The sequence below is a fragment of the Aulonocara stuartgranti genome (assembly GCF_965226115.1).
Source record: "Aulonocara stuartgranti genome assembly, chromosome: 22".
Classification (NCBI taxonomy): domain Eukaryota; kingdom Metazoa; phylum Chordata; class Actinopteri; order Cichliformes; family Cichlidae; genus Aulonocara; species Aulonocara stuartgranti.
Window position 1 is genome coordinate 28,979,443 of NC_138957.1, and position 16,125 is coordinate 28,995,567.

The following is a 16,125-nucleotide window of genomic DNA, read 5'->3' on the forward strand; positions in this document are numbered from 1 at the left end:
ATCCCTACGCTTTTTGCGTGGCATCGCATAGGTACTGCCCAGCCAAGATGGCTGACAGCATCCCGTTAAATCCGGTGCGGAAGAACTCGAAGAGAATCCCGTATTACAACTCAGCCAGGCTTTCAAGGTATGGACGGGGTAGCTGAGCTGTTTTTTCTGTCTCGCACTAAAGCGACAGTCTTGTTGTCTGACACGTTTATGTGTTTTTGCTTTGCTTTTGCTTCCCGGGGCTCGGATCTGTGTACGGGGGTCGTGCTTGTTAGCTTGTTTTGCTAGTAGTGCTGTTGACAGCTCATTAGCGGTTTCTGCTTTGACAGCTGTTTAATTTTATCACACCGCCCCAGGTAACGCTAGAAACCTGCGCAATATGTGCTTTTGCTTTTTTACAAGTTCCATAATTCAGCCTGTCAGTGTAGCATATGTTAGTGATAGTTATCTGCTGTGTTCCCTCGGGCTTTTCATTTAAAGTCACATGATAGCTGTGCTGGCGTACTACGTCACATGATATATGAAGATAGTTACTTTCTGTAGTCGTGATTCACCATCTTGCTCATCTTTCAGAATGGAGGAAGATGAGCTAACACAGTCCTCAGGGTGAGGAATGGACAGGAAGCGAAGTAGGCGCATAACAAGGTACTTGTAGTTCAAGAGCATCCACAGCAAATAGCTTTGGGTCATGTTAACGTATAGGCAAGTGGCTAATTAAAGGTGGAAGGTAAAACCTCGACCCCTGCAGGGTTAGAATTTGGTGGCCAAGTTAAGATTTAAGTAGAAAATGTCCTAGTATGTTTCACGTCCACTTGTCTCCTTTGGTCACGGCAAAAATAATAAAAATTTCTCTTCTTCCTGTGGTGAAAAACATCTAGTGATCTTCTTTAGGATGACAATGCCTCCACCCATAGGGCACAAGGATTGGCTGGTTAGTTTAATGAGTATTAGAATGTTATAGTTTCAATAACACAAGATTACAACCTAGTTGAATTCCTATGGTAGATTTTTGAGTGCTGTACACCACTGTAATCAAAACAGGGACTTGTATAAAAATCTAAAGCTAAACTAAAGGTTTTCTAGTAGTACATGATGGTTTAGCAGTTTAAGATGCCTTATGGGCTGAGAAACAGAGAGGTACTGCTTGCTAATACAAGACAGGTATGCCGTAGTGAAAAGACTGCTTTATCTTTATCTTTTTTTTTTTTTTTTTACACTAATAGGGACCACGTTTTACAAAAAACATCAAGTTGTGGCGGAAAGGATTAAAACTTAAGTGAAACCATAAATGGGTCAGTAAAGTGTTTACTGAGGGTACAGGTTAAGGGTACAGGTCAATTTATCATTCATCAAACAAAGTAAACAGAATTTTCCAGCCTTCTTTTTCAGTGAGCTTCAGTCATTGATGACAGACTGCCTAAATCAAAGTCTGAAACTTGTTGCTCCGAGGTGCCAACAGCAGCACTAACATTACAATGCAATAACAGTGACAAAACATTATATGTAGCAACACAGTTTAAATCAACTGTAAGCAAAAAAAAAAAGTGGCCTAGGTAGTGTTTTTAATGGGAATTTTAAGTCAAACTATAACATAAATGCTTTATCCTTTAGTTCAACAATAACTAAATCAAATAAACCATGCAACATCTCAGGAGCCTCCACAGTATTGAAATTAAAATATATTTTATACTTGGGGATGTTGTGTCTTGGGTCAGACTTATCAGCCAGTTGCTTAAAACCCTACTTTTCCACTAGCTCTTCCTGTCATATGAAGTGCAACTAGTGAGTGCTCCAGTGAGTCATTTGTTTACTTTTGGGTCACTCCTCACCAGCTGCTATTATCTCGTCTTTCATAGCCTGGTTTTACTGGATGGTGTGTTTTTTGCTTCAAGTGGAGAAACGAGTTTGTTTCCACCTTTAGCAGAGACAGTTTTCTTGCTTATTCTGCAAAGCATTGTGCTTTTTTTTTTTTTTTTGGAGGCTGTTGAAGTAGTTCGTTTCTAAAATGTCGTCAGAGGCTGATATGTGGCTCTTGCTGTCAGAGATGTCTGGGCTACACTTGTTGTTGTTCGCACTAAGTATTGTAAACACCTGGCACAGCTCTATCCTTGATATCACATTAATGACACATTTTTATAATGTAAAAATATGCACCCCATATTATTGTGGAAGGTGGCACAACCTTAGAAGGATTGTATTGTCCCATGTGCACACATAAATCACAGACCTCAGCAACTGTAAAAGGTGTTTTGTAGTGGGTGGTAGTAATGTGCAATTCAACTGCAGTATATTAAAAGGCAAAAGTATTCAGTTTTATATACAAGGAGTGCAGAATTATTAGGCAAATGAGTATTTTGTCTACATCATCCTCTTCACGCATGTTGTCTTACTCCAAGCTGTATAGGCTCGAAAGCCTACTAGCAATTAAGCATGTTAGGGGATGTGCATTTTCATTCAAAATAGTCAACAGGGTCGCAAGAAGCGTGTGGGAAAAACCAAGGCGCAAAATAACTGCCCATGAACTGAGAAAAGTCAAGCGTGCAGCTGCCAAGATGCCACTTGCCACCAGTTTGGCCATATTTCAGAGCTGCAACATCACTGGAGTGCCCAAAAGCACAAGGTGTGCAATACTCAGAGACATGGCCAAGGTAAGAAAGGCTGAAAGACGACCACCACTGAGCAAGACACACAAGCTGAAACGTCAAGACTGGGCCAAGAAATATCTCAAGGCTGGTTTTTCTAAGGTTTTATGGACTGATGAAATGAGAGTGAGTCTTGATGGGCCAGATGGATGGGCCCGTGGCTGGATTGGTAAAGGGCAGAGAGCTCCAGTCCGACTCAGACGCCAGCAAGGTGGAGGTGGAGTACTGGTTTGGGCTGGTATCATCAAAGATGAGCTTGTGGGGCCTTTTCGGGTTGAGGATGGAGTCAAGCTACTGCCAGTTTCTGGAAGACACCTTCTTCAAGCAGTGGTACAGGAAGAAGTCTGCATCCTTCAAGAAAAACATGATTTTCATGCAGGACAATGCTCCATCACACGCGTCCAAGTACTCCACAGTGTGGCTGGCAAGAAAGGGTATAAAAGAAGAAAAACTAATGACATGGCCTCCTTGTTCACCTGATCTGAACCCCATTGAGAACCTGTGGTCCATCATCAAATGTGAGATTTACAAGGAGGGAAAACAGTACACCTCTCTGAACAGTGTCTGGGAGGCTGTGGTTGCTGCTGCACGCAATGTTGATGGTGAACAGATCAAAACACTGACAGAATCCATGGATGGCAGGCTTTTGAGTGTCCTTGCAAAGAAAGGTGGCTATATTGGTCGCTGATTTGTTTTTGAATGTCAGAAATGTATATTTGTGAATGTGGAGATGTTATATTGGTTTCACTGGTAAAAATAAATAATTGTAATGGGTATATATTTGTTTTTTGTTAAGTTGCCTAATAATTATGCACAGTAATAGTCACCTGCACACACAGATATCCCCCTAAAATAGCTAAAACTAAAAACTACTTCCAAAAACATTCAGCTTTGATATTAATGAGTTTTTTGGGTTCATTGAGAACATGGTTGTTGTTCAATAATAAAATTATTCCTCAAAAATACAACTTGCCTAATAATTCTGCACTCCCTGTAGTTGCCGTTCACAACAGTAATCTCCTCAAGGCATTTACATTCAAGGGTAAAAAACCATATGATATTACAAATAAAACCCCACCAATCAGATCCCTTATGGTTAACACTTGGCGACAGTAGGAAGGTAGAACTCCTTTTTAATAGGAACAGATATCCAGCAGAACCAGCAAGGGGCATCTATCTGCTGTGACTGACTCGAAGGGTGAGGGGATGGTACCTCACTGAAAGAAAAATGGTAGAGTTGTATCTAGCTTGCTTATTATGCCGATAAAATGGCTTGTATTCTGCCAGTGTAGCTCTGGCAGTTCATGTTAGACTGAGTCTATTTCTCTAAATTTGTCAGCACCAAGTCTAAAATAAAGAGCTTAGTTTCACTTGAAGTGCATCGAAGCAGAAACACCAGTGCACACCAGTGTAAAAACGCAAACGGCTATGTTGCCACGAGGGCAGGGATTCAGGACAGGACAATAAATCCCACTTTGTTTCTAAGACCTGTAAGTTGTGTCTAATTTTACTATATCTCCTACTATGGCTAAAAGTACATTTAAACTTGGACTTCCTGGGAAAATCCTCTGCCACGCTGAACTCGTTTCTCATGATAGTGATGAAATTAATGTGGCAGTTTATTGATCCCTGTAGAGGAATGATGAGAGCTGATTTTCTCAAACTGTTCCAAAGCATTTGTCCTGAAGCTGATGGAGAATGCTTTCCCACTGACACTCTGAGCAACTGTTGGCAACACCGTCAACGCTGCACCGGAGAGGCAGAAAACATTTTTACAAAGCAGCCCACGTTTCCCACAGGCTTGAGTTATTATGTAATCAGATGTGGGTGTTCCATCGCAAGAAACACTGGCTAATAATCCACTTTTTTTTTTTTTTTAGCAAGTTCGAATGGTGTGTAAACATATCGCACATTTTGGTAACAGTGAAACATTTCCCAGATCATATGACTCAAAGCTTTGAGCACAATATTTACAGTTTAACACTACTACCTTTATGTTTATAGATCTGTCTAAAACAGTCTTTTTTTTCTTATCCTCTTTAACAGTTCATCTCCCTGCATATTGTCATTCAATCAGTGTTTGTTTAGTTATAACTTGAGAAATCTGTGTACCTGTATCGACTGTTCTGCTCATCAGGTTCAGACTTGGCATAGCTGGGTCTTTGGCTATGAAGGGAAGGATTTGGGGTATGTGACCAATGCAAGTGTCCTTGGATGCAGTGCTCTTAAAAAAAACAAAAAAAACACTGCTTACTCTGAAGGTGGTGATGCTATGCACAGGATGTGTGCTGATTGATTGAAAGATTTGCTTGAACAAACAATGGATTGACAGCAGAGTTCACCATGAAGGGGAAAAAGTGTGAAAAGAATCAAAGGTCAAAAATAAAGAAGTACAAATGGTGGTTGGAGTGAACTGTTCTGGTGGTTTTGAACATTTGGTTTCTTTGTATGTTTTCACTTCTGTAATCAAAAGAAACACCCAAAACAAACAAAAAGTAGCCAGTAGTAGTTGTATTTTTGACATAACCATTGATGACAACACACTGATGCAACATGCGGATACTAGTCTGCAAAGCTCTGTGTAGGATCAATACACAACCTTTACAAGACACTGAAGTGCAGTGCTGAGTGTGTGAAGTCATTTGAATGAACAGGTCTTACTTTTGTTTCTCACTAGAAGTTGTTCTTGAATGTCAGTATTTCCCCTACAGTGACAGCAGCCATGTGTTTGACTGTGCTTGTGAAGATATTGAATGAAAATCTTGCATTCCCAAGTCTCAGAACCTTAATTTTGGACATGACAACTAAATGCCAAAATCCTGACTTAAATCTTAAATTTTAACCCTAAAAAAAAACTCTTTTCTTAGGTTTGTTATTTCTGATAGTAATAAACTCAAACGGGTTCTTGCAAATACAGCTGAACATAAATGTATTTAGTTTAGTGCCTCATGCTATAAAAAGGCTCCTGAGATCATGCTGCAAATCCAGGACATTTGTTGGTGTTACAGTTTATCAAACTTCTTTAGGGATTTAATCCATCCATCAGCAGGCCTGCAATACTAAATACCTTCACTCACTTATGTTATTTTAATAAGCAGTTTATATTTTCAATAGCCGTAATCACTCAAACACATTTGGTATGTGTATGCATGTAACTGGACTTTTAAAATAATAACTTAGTGTGTGTGTTTGTTTGTGTTTTTAGTGGACATCTATAAATTGTTGCTACAAAAATGAACTGGGTTACACTCTTATATGACAATTAAAAATTAATTGCTTGCAGCTGAACTTCATTACTATATAGAGACAGAGTTATTTAGCTTACCTTCATTTAACAGAAAGAGTAGGATACTCGTTTTGGTGTTTAAAAAAAGTAAATGCCATATTCATGAACCCCCCTGTTGTAGTCCCTTAGAATAAATGGCACCTCTTTTTGATGCTCAAAGTGCCAAAAGAAAACTTTGAACAACTCAGGAGAACTTTCTTCTCATTATGACTCAGTTATTTGAAAATGATCAGGATGTTGTATGAGGAACTTTATTTTTTGTACCAAACTATATGTGATAAGCACTTTGCTGTGCAGAAATATGGGTGTATCATGACAGGATATAAGCATGAACAGATTCCTGTTTGGCTAAGTTACAGCATTTGTTACCGGCATGTTTCTCTTGGCTCAGATGTTGTTGGACTTACAAAAAAAAGCGCTGCAATTTTTTTTTTTTTTTTTTTTTTTTTTTTTATATTCAAAATCTCATATAAATGAAACAAACTTTAAGATTAGTTCTACCAAATTTTATTTGACAGAAAATACTTTTTTTTTTTTTTTAAATGATAAATAAAGAAACAAATACTATAAGCATGTGGGGGGGGGGGAAATGGTCTGGACTGTGATCTGTCCAAACTGTGATTTTTAGAAGTGAGGAACCAAAACAAATACATTAACTGGTAGTAGTTGCTACACAAGAAATAATTATAACAAATATTTGTTTTATGATTTGTATGATGAATTTTACTCTTGTAAAATTTCTATTTCTATTTGTGGTGAGGCTGAATTGTGTTAATAGGGTTGTATTTTATGGAAAACACCATCATCATAGAGGGTGTTGATTTTGTGGAGACAATGAAGTGAATGTATAAACCAGCCAAGCCTGGTGGTGCACACCTTCTTCCCTTGTTCAGAAACAGAGCTTTGGGAGTTTCTGTTCATATGGGTTATAAATAGGTAACAGGTTGTTTTGTAGCAGAAAGTCCTCTTAACCAAGTGGCATTATCTCCGGTCCTTCAACTAAAGTTGCAGACGCTCTCAGCTCAAACAAAGTCTGGCTACAGCAGGCGTCTAAATGTTTTACTGCTGGGGAGGGCCGCATCTGTGAGTTTGGACCTTAAGCTCTTAATCCTGCTCATGCTACGTTTGCTTGCGCGCATGTCCACGTTTATTTATTTATTTTCAATAAAGGACACTCTTGTACAGTGGAGTGACCTTTCAGTCTGCTTATATTGTATTTTTTTTTCTGAATGTATTTGATAAAAATAAGTTCTGGTTTCTAAAATGAGATTTGAAGTTTAATTAAAAAAAAATCTAAGCAAAACACAAACCTCCCCAAATGTTAAAATTGAATGATGTTAAATTTGAATTAATTCAGATTTGTTTGTTAGGGGTTTTTTTTTTTTTTTTTTTTTTTTTTTTTTTAGTACAGTAAATTTTATTTACTCAGAACATCCACCTCAGTATAATACATGGAAGATCAGTACTTGTATGTGACATTGATCAGAAAAATGTTATTAATCTTTTCAGCTTTATTTTGCCTGTTGCTGATATGAGACTCTGAATCTTTTACTGCTATATTTAATTGGCATCCTCATTTTCATCACGTAATCTGGCAACGTCACTATAAATATTATTGAGGTCATTGCAGGGTTGACGTGACCACAATGTGTTTTTTGTTTTTTTTTTTTCTTATAAGAATCTAGACATTTATTAGAGAGCGTCTCATGAATAAGGTAGTATATCTTCTCAACGGTGTTTTTAGTGTTTATTATGTGAAAGTGCTGTTGGCTCTGCCCTTCTAACTAGCTTTAATCTTGGCTTTTCTCACTGAATCTTGCACATCTTGTACTTTGAAGTGCTTTTTTAGTATTTATTTATTTTTTTACCTTGAGATTTCCTTAAGTATAAAGTTGGTCATAGATGCTGTTACTTGTTCACACTGCTTGGATATACTGTTTTTGCGATTTAAGATTAAAAAGGTTGAGTTTAATGTAATGAATAGAGTACTTTTTTCTTTTTTTAAACTAGTAAAGTGAACTTTGACAGTTTTTTTTTTTTCAAAATTTATTTATTTTTAGTACAGTCTCAGCAGAGAATGTGAATACTTAAGACCTTATTCATTTGTGTTTTTGGACACAATCTGAACACAAGTTTTTTTTTTTTTTTTTGCCACTCACGTCAGGGACCACAGATTGAGTTGTACACATCAGACTTCATGTGCAGTGGTTGGCACAGTTATGAGATGCTGAATTTTACAACTAAAACAAATGAAAACACTGTTACAAAAAGGAATGAAGCACAAGAGTTGCTTTATCGTGTTGTCATAATTTTATATTTAAATTGTTTATCCATTTCAGCATGTTTCTAAAATTGTTCTCCAACACACATACTTACCCTCGTTCAAAGTAACTGAGTCTTCCTAACACAGCTTACTGTTCTTTCAGATACTCTTTAGAAGATGAGCCCTCTAACTTGGATGAAATGCCCCTGATGATGTCGGAGGAAGGCTTTGAGAATGACGAGAGCGACTACCAGACTCTACCCCGGGCCAGAGTCAATCAGAGACAGAGTGGCCTCGCCTGGTTCCTCCTGGGAGGATGGAAAGTCCTGTGTGGGAGGTACCTCTGCACCATTGTTGTTAATATGTTGATTTAATGATTTTTTTATAGTGACGGTTTAGGCAAAATATTGATAGTTTACATTTTGGGTTTATGTATCTGGGTGTTTTCTGATTATTCACTCAAGCCCTGCTATTTTTTAATAGGAAAATTCAATGAAAGCATTTTAAAGCAAAAATAGATTAACCATGTTTTTAGTGAAGTTTCTATTTCTGACCTCTGCTGCAACCACATATTTTTTACCTTCTGCCAAACACTGCACCACCTTCTTGAATGTTTTCTAAATAAACTTAAAGGAACCTGTAATATAAGTTTCTAGCAATTAGACTACTTGAATAATATTTGTAATAGAAGCTTGTCCATAACAGATCTGTAAACACACAAAAATAGATTGCAAGTTCACTCTGGGATATAAAATGGATTGTGCTTGTAGCCCAGTAGTCTTTGCTAAATAACATATTTTCATAGCAAAATACTCGGATATGTTTTGCCAAATGCTTTACTGATGTCGCCTTATTTTTAATCTACAGACTAGAGTAGTCCAACTGGACATTTAACATTTCCGAGAGTCTTTCTGTAAATGCAAGCGTATTGTATAATGTCAGCAAGCATGCTTGTGATGATCAGTTTGGATTTCAAACGCACCGGTAGCTGTGCATGAAGTGCAAAGAGAGGATAAGGGCATGTTTTTTGGTCGGGTTCCTCGATGCGCACCATCAGTCCAAAAAGATTTTCAGGTCAAACAGAACAGGGTGGTTTATCCGACTAATGATTTATTTGACAGGTTTTGCCCTCTAACGACGCTCCTTTCAGGCTAAGAGGACTGTTTGTTTGTGTACATTTATAAACACTTGTTTGTGTAGTACTCCAGTGCCCAAAACGTAACATTCACCGCTGCTGCAATTTCATAGCATATTCGGTTTTCAGTTCAGTTTTGTTGGTAGTGGTACGTGTCCAATTGAAGCTGCATATTGATCCCCCTCCCCATCCCCCCACTAATGAACAAATCGGATTTTTCACAGCTGACCAGTTTGATGCTTTCCAGTAATTTTATGTGTGCATAGTGTGGGATTATAAAACACAAATAATTCACAGTGAATAAGCCCCGACTGTTCAAATGGCATATTATTTGAATAGCATTCATTTGCTCAAATAATCGCTCTTATGAATCTGGACTCAGAGTGCACAGAGACAGAGAACGTCGAGGCCAATACAAACAGGACTTTTTACCAAAGTTGATTTATTTAGTTTCATGTTTTGCCAAGTTGCTTAAAATGTGGAAAAGCCAAGCCGTTCAGCATGACGGTATACACTGACACTCTCCCCTCTTTCCCCCCAGGTGCCAGTTTAGGTCATGCTCAGATCACGCTGCTCTCATTGAAATTTACCCGCACACTATGCCACTGTTTGCGTTTGATATCAGATATGGGAGATAAGCCCCCATTGTAGTCATTACCAGGTTGATGGAAAGTCACTTACTTTTTGAAAAGTAAATGTCAATCTGAACCCGTCTGTCGTTATTGAGTTTTGATAATATGGTGGTAATGATGTTAGTGCATACAAGCAGAAATGGACTAGGGGTAAAACTACAAACTGCATATAAAAGTCAAGTTGTTACATCTGCTGCTGTGTTGGCATTTGTTAACTGTGGAGGTGCAACACATAAACATAAATATCGGCTTCTCAGTGCTCAGTACCAAACTAATAAAATATTAAAAATGGAAGTTCAGTAAAAGTAAGGCACAGGCACGCGTGTCAGTCGAAGCAACGCTCCACTATTTTTAAGCCTTGATAGTATCCAAAAATGATTCAGTGTGGAGTTGTTATGATGGAGGAAATTACCAATTGTACCAGATTGCAAACTTACATTTTAACATGTATATCATGGGAATTGATTCACTTTTTGAATCAGCCCCAAGTGGCCACTGGTAGGACTGCAGTTTTTAGCTTTTTTTATGTTGCCTTCTTTTTAACCTCAGAGGTTGCTGTTTGGGTAAAACTAACAAAACTAATGCGTGTCAACCAATTTCATGCAGTAGTTTGGTTATATACATGCAACATGTTTGACTCTTAAGCTTAAATTGATTATCCAGCTCTGAACTTGTCTGACTTTTAACATAATTAGCAAGGGATTTCCCACCAGGAGAGATGCTAACCTTTTTAGATGATTCATAGCGTTAAAAGCAAAGGACCTCTTTATACAAGTGGGTCAAAAAAAAGCCTTGAAGATCTAATTTACACTGATGAGACCTGGAATATAAATCACATCAGTACTGTAGGACGCAGCAGAACACAGCTGTGAGGCTCCATGGCTACTAATGGTTTAACAGCTGAGAACGTTAATGAGAATGAATAAACCAATTTGAAGTGGACGTCACGGTTGCGTCACTGTAGTTGCAGAAAAACAGGAAACTGGTGAAAGATGCAAGAAAACTGGTGAATCTAAGGAAAAAGTAAAAATGTCTTTTTCTGCTTCTTTATTTATTGCAGAATATAAATGAAGAGAATAAGATGGCCTGCTGTTTGGTTCGTGTTTGCAGTTTGGATAAGAATTGTTTTTCTTTTATATATAGTATTTTTTTTTTTTATATATGTTTACACACACAGTTGCTGTTGAATTGTGAGTTATTGATATTTATAGAGCTAGTTGAGTCTCTCTATCGCTCACATTTATATTACTAATGTAAATTTTTGTTTCATTTTTAAGGGAAGACAGTTGTGTTGTCTCAATGTATCAGCAGCAGCCATACCATCCTCTCCCATTGCACAACCCCCTCATTTAAATGAACATGTTTGAATAGACATATTCACTCAGTGTGCACCACTGTTGCCACAAAGAAGCTGGCTTTACTTTGGAAACCCCCACCTCCAGTTACAAAAGCCCAATGGATTACCACATGTACTGATATAATTAGTAGGGAGCTATTAGTGGCGTTACTGCACAGTGCTAGAGCTGGCACTGTTTAAGCATTGTAAGCAAGGAAGGGCAAAATCACAGATTTGCTTTAATCGCTTTTTCTATGTATTGCTTAAATTTGTATCCTGTGTTGTGCAAACTCGACAGAGATCCTCAAAGTCGTGTATTACCACAGAGTTTATTTTCTGTTTATTGGTTATATTTTTATCTTTATTATTTTAAGCTCTATGTGTCCGGAGAAAATTTTGAGAATTTGTGACATCAATAATGATTTAAAAACAAACTCGCGCAGTTACAGAGTGATTACTGAAATGTAAGAAGGCTGAAAATACGTTTTAGACTCTGGTTGCTGTGACAAATATTAAGTTGAATTTTAGGTTTTCAAAAATGTTTTTTCTTATTTTGAAAAAACCTGAAAAAATAAACTGTTTTATATATGTAAGATGTTTCCTTTTAATCATCTGTTAAATTTATTTTGTGACCTAGTGTGGAACTTTCTGACTCCCCTGGTACAAAAAAATATCCCCAAAAAGCCATAAAGGCAGTTCTGTCTTGTTGTTGTAATTTTTGCTTTTTTTTTTTTTTTTTTGGTCTGTTTTTAATCATATTGACATCTTCTTTTGTAAGCTGCTGTGACTGTCTGGCTCATATATGTCGGAGGAAGAAGGAGCTGAAGGCAAGGACAGTTTGGCTCGGCTGCCCTGAGAAGTGTGAAGAGAAGTACCCCAAAAATGCCATCAAAAACCAGAAATACAACATCATCACCTTTGTGCCTGGGGTGAGTGGCAGTAGCTCCCACACAACCTGTAGCCTGCTTCAAATGAACTGTCTTGCTTTGGTAACTGAATTCGCATTTCGTGCCCTGATCTTTGCTCTTAACGCAGCAGTTTTTCCTTTTATCGAGTCCATGCTCCCAGTCTTTATAGTGTCTACAGTACAAATTCATCCTTTCAGTTGAAATCGGTCATTTATTTTCACTGATTAACAGACTGTAATGCACAGGAGCTTTCACTGGATCTCATTGTTAACTATTCTGTCATTAAGTTAAGGGTTTACTCTGTAGGGAACAATAGAGATCCATCAGAGTTACTTATTAAAAAGCAAATGGTTCCTTGATTAAGAGGGCTGCCTTCAGCCCAGGCCATTAAATGTCAACTGTCTATTAGAGACGTAGATATTCTCGTCGACGGTGAACAAAACGGCTGTTTTTCTCCCTCCACTTTGAATTATTAAATACACACGAATTGAGTTAGCAGTATGCATTTTCCCCTAAAGGTCAGGAGGTTCATTAACTGTAGAGCGTCGTGCATTGATCCCATTGTCTCTGATAATCTGTGACTAGACACTGGACTCTCATTATTGCAAACATTATTCAAAATTTGACCTTAGATGACTAGAATACTGCGATCTCCCTGGTGATAGATGGCACATTAGCAAAGAAGCTTGAGCCGCTCACAAGAGCTACTTTGGTATGTGTAATATAAGAGCGTCTCTGGTGATTTCCACCTGAAATGGTATCTGATTGAGTCAACCTCATGTTGATTTATCAACACAATGCGCCTGTTTTCCTCCTTCATTTGAAGCTTTGGTCACGCAGTGCAGGATTATTCTTGAAAGTTTTAGGCACTGACATCGTACCTAGTTGCCCTTACATTTGAAATCTGCACCCTGCGTGCCATTTGAAACAGACGTTCTCAAAGTGTCAGAGTTTCCATTAGGTTAATGTAAAGTTAACAGCATTAACATGTATCTTGTTCCCTCTTGGAACGTGTACAGTAACCCATCCCGTCTGGTTTGTTTCTGCTGCTGCATCCTCTTTTATCTTGTCTGCAGCTGTCGTCATCTTTGACTCACCTTGCTGACATGTTCACTCACCTCGCTGAATCTTTGTCTTCTGTCCCCTCTCAGGTTCTCTACCAGCAGTTCAAGTTCTTCCTCAATCTTTATTTTCTAGTGGTGGCCTGCTCGCAGTTTGTGCCATCACTGAAAATCGGATACTTGTACACATATTGGGCACCTCTGGTAAATGTTTTTATGTATTTATTTTTGATCTATCAAGTTGTTTGCAACTAAATTAAATGTACAGTGAAGCCAAATTAGTCGTACTATTGGAATTCAGCAAGAGAATAAACCCATATTTTTCCACTTTTTACTATTGCAACAGTTTTAAGTGAGAACCTGCTCCAATTTGTTAATGTTAAGCAAATGCCAGTGTAGTTTAAATGAATGGATTTTATTATTGATAAAACTCAGTTTTTAAAGCACTCCTTTGTCGATCAGGGTTTTGTGCTAGCTGTCACAATGGTGCGGGAGGCTGTGGACGAAGTGAGACGTTATCAGCGAGACAAAGAGATGAACTCTCAACTCTACAGCAAACTGACAGTGAGAGGTTAGTGAGACAACTAGAGACCTATTCACCTTCCACCTTATTCGTCTAGCTGTTTGCTGACATTATGAAGACTCTTATTCCAATGATTGAGGCTCCATGCAATTAAAAGATGGCTTTACACTTGCAACAGAAGTCATTCTTCTCACTGTAATTGCATTGAGTCTTTTTTTTTTTTTCCTTCAAATTTATAAACACCTAAGATCTGTGCCTTGTGTTGATTGTAGCACTTCACAGCCACCGTGTACATATGTACATGTTTGTGCATGCAAGCGCAGTGAAAGAGGAAGGTTCTCAGCGGATATTGGGGTGGTTTAATTGAGAGTGACCTTCTATGTCATTGTTTTTGTCTGACTCTGACCAGAGATGAAAACAAAAGGGTATTACGTTATCAAGCTGGAGATAATCAATCAATTAGAAGGTGAGAAGGGGGGAAAAAAGAGCAATAGCAAAAAGTGGGCTGTGGTTTTAAGAGTCGGCATCATTTCCATGGGCCAAAAATCAATATCTGCATTTTATTTCATGACATAATTTAGTTTGAAGGTATTTCAGAATACAAGTCTAGAGTCTTTCACAATTTCTGTGCTTTTCCTTAGGTAAAATTCAAGTGAAAAGTTCAGACATACAAGTTGGAGACCTGATCATCGTGGAGAAGGTAAATCTCTCCTGTCTTTACCTCTAGATGCCTCTGCACGGAAGGATTCAGTTAGGTGTATTTGCTTGATAGGTGCTGATTTGACTCATTTTTTTAAGCTATTTAAAATATATAAAATAGGAATTTGATAGTTTAGCCGACATTTTTGGAATTTATTTTCATATACGATGAAAAGATGTTTGTTTAAAAGTAAAAGCAACCACAAAAAGGTTCTAAATCCTTCAAAACATTAGCTTGAGCTTATTTTATAAGCATTTGCATCTTTGCTAACAGGCAGATATTATAAAACAGATTAATGGATTTGATTTAAACAGTACGGTGGGAAATGTGTTTTATTTTTTTGAAACTTAAGATACATTCTCAATTCTAAAAATTTAATTAAAAATGATCAATTTGTGATGTTTGGTTCTAGGTCAATTCCAGCTCCAAATTTTTATTCTTGGACTCTTAATATTTTTTTTCCTTCTCTTCCTTTAATGCCACCCTGTCTTTCTAGACCACTTTCATCTGATTGGCTGCTATTCCCAAACAAATTGGTTTGTTTACTAGGAGTTGGTTTCTGTGCTCAAAACCCCAGAGCTGTGCACCTGAAATAACTGTCTGAGGGAAATCCTCTCTCACTGACATCAAACACAGCCAAGAGTATAAAAAAAAAACTGTCTAAAACAGAGTATTTAGGGTGAAACTTGTGCTTTTGGGTCCTTTCCTATACACCACTGTTACAGTGATATATGTGAAGTAAAATGGTGAAAAGCACACTAAGTCCATTTTAAAATTTTCATTGCTGTGCATTAGATTCACATAAAGTGAAGTTCACGTCAGGGTATTGACCATATTTAATTATTCAGGACGATTTGGAGGGGATAGTGCTCAATGACACACCACCTTTAACATTTTCCTCCTTTCTTCTTCTTCTTTTCCTAGAACCAAAGGATTCCTGCAGATATGATTTTCCTGAGGACATCTGAAAAAACTGGTGAGCAGATGAACTCCGGGTCTGTTTTATTTTTTTATTTTTATTTTTTTTATTTTTTATTTTTTAATCAGCCATTGTAAAGCAGGACAAAATATGCTGGAGACGCAAGTAGATCAGCATTACCTGTACACACCTGTAACGGTATGTTTTCCAAAAAAATAACACAAAGAATGCTTACAGTTGAACTTTTGTGTTCTCTGTGGCAGTTCAGCCAGCTGAGTCAAGTGTATTTAGGTGAGAAATGTGACTTTTCCCTACACTTCTAGTCCTTTGACAAGTCACCCTGTGATTCATATGATTTGTTTGGGTGACTGACGATGCAAATTCTAATTAATCAATGAACTGCATCAGATCCTGGCTCTTTTCTGAGTGGCATCATTTCCATCAATCTTTGATATGTCAATAAGCTTGGCAGGAAGTTGTTGATGTCTTTGTCTCTAACTCACACGCCCACACACATCCACATAAAATAACATATTTCTCTTTCGCACACAGGCTCATATATTTTGTCTTTCACATACTCATATACACCCTCACATCCCAGTGGTGTCACGTGAGAAGCTGACCTGCCATTACTGCAGAGGGAAAGCATGAATCATCCCACTTGTGTTAATGTTTTCCATGATACTTAACCCTCCAGGGATGGTTTATAGTTGCCCTTTTACCCTCTCTGTC

The 16,125-nt window shown here is 37.7% G+C and overlaps 1 protein-coding gene across 5 annotated transcripts in view; it reads left to right on the forward strand.

The window, feature by feature from the left end:
- Positions 1-16,125, forward strand: part of atp9b (ATPase phospholipid transporting 9B) — a 43,694-nt gene continuing 27,569 nt past the window's right edge. For 2 of the 5 annotated variants that reach the window (XM_082522090.1, XM_082522091.1), the window contains exons 1-7: positions 1-127; positions 8,343-8,516; positions 12,061-12,211; positions 13,342-13,455; positions 13,714-13,822; positions 14,416-14,474; positions 15,399-15,450. In XM_082522090.1, the coding sequence (XP_082378216.1) occupies positions 48-127; positions 8,343-8,516; positions 12,061-12,211; positions 13,342-13,455; positions 13,714-13,822; positions 14,416-14,474; positions 15,399-15,450 (739 nt within the window). In that variant the 5' untranslated portion in view covers positions 1-47. Of the gene's footprint in view, positions 128-561; positions 634-8,342; positions 8,517-12,060; positions 12,212-13,341; positions 13,456-13,713; positions 13,823-14,415; positions 14,475-15,398; positions 15,451-16,125 lie in introns of all 5 variants that reach the window. The other 3 variants (XM_082522092.1, XM_082522093.1, XM_082522094.1) reach the window with 2 other exon arrangements.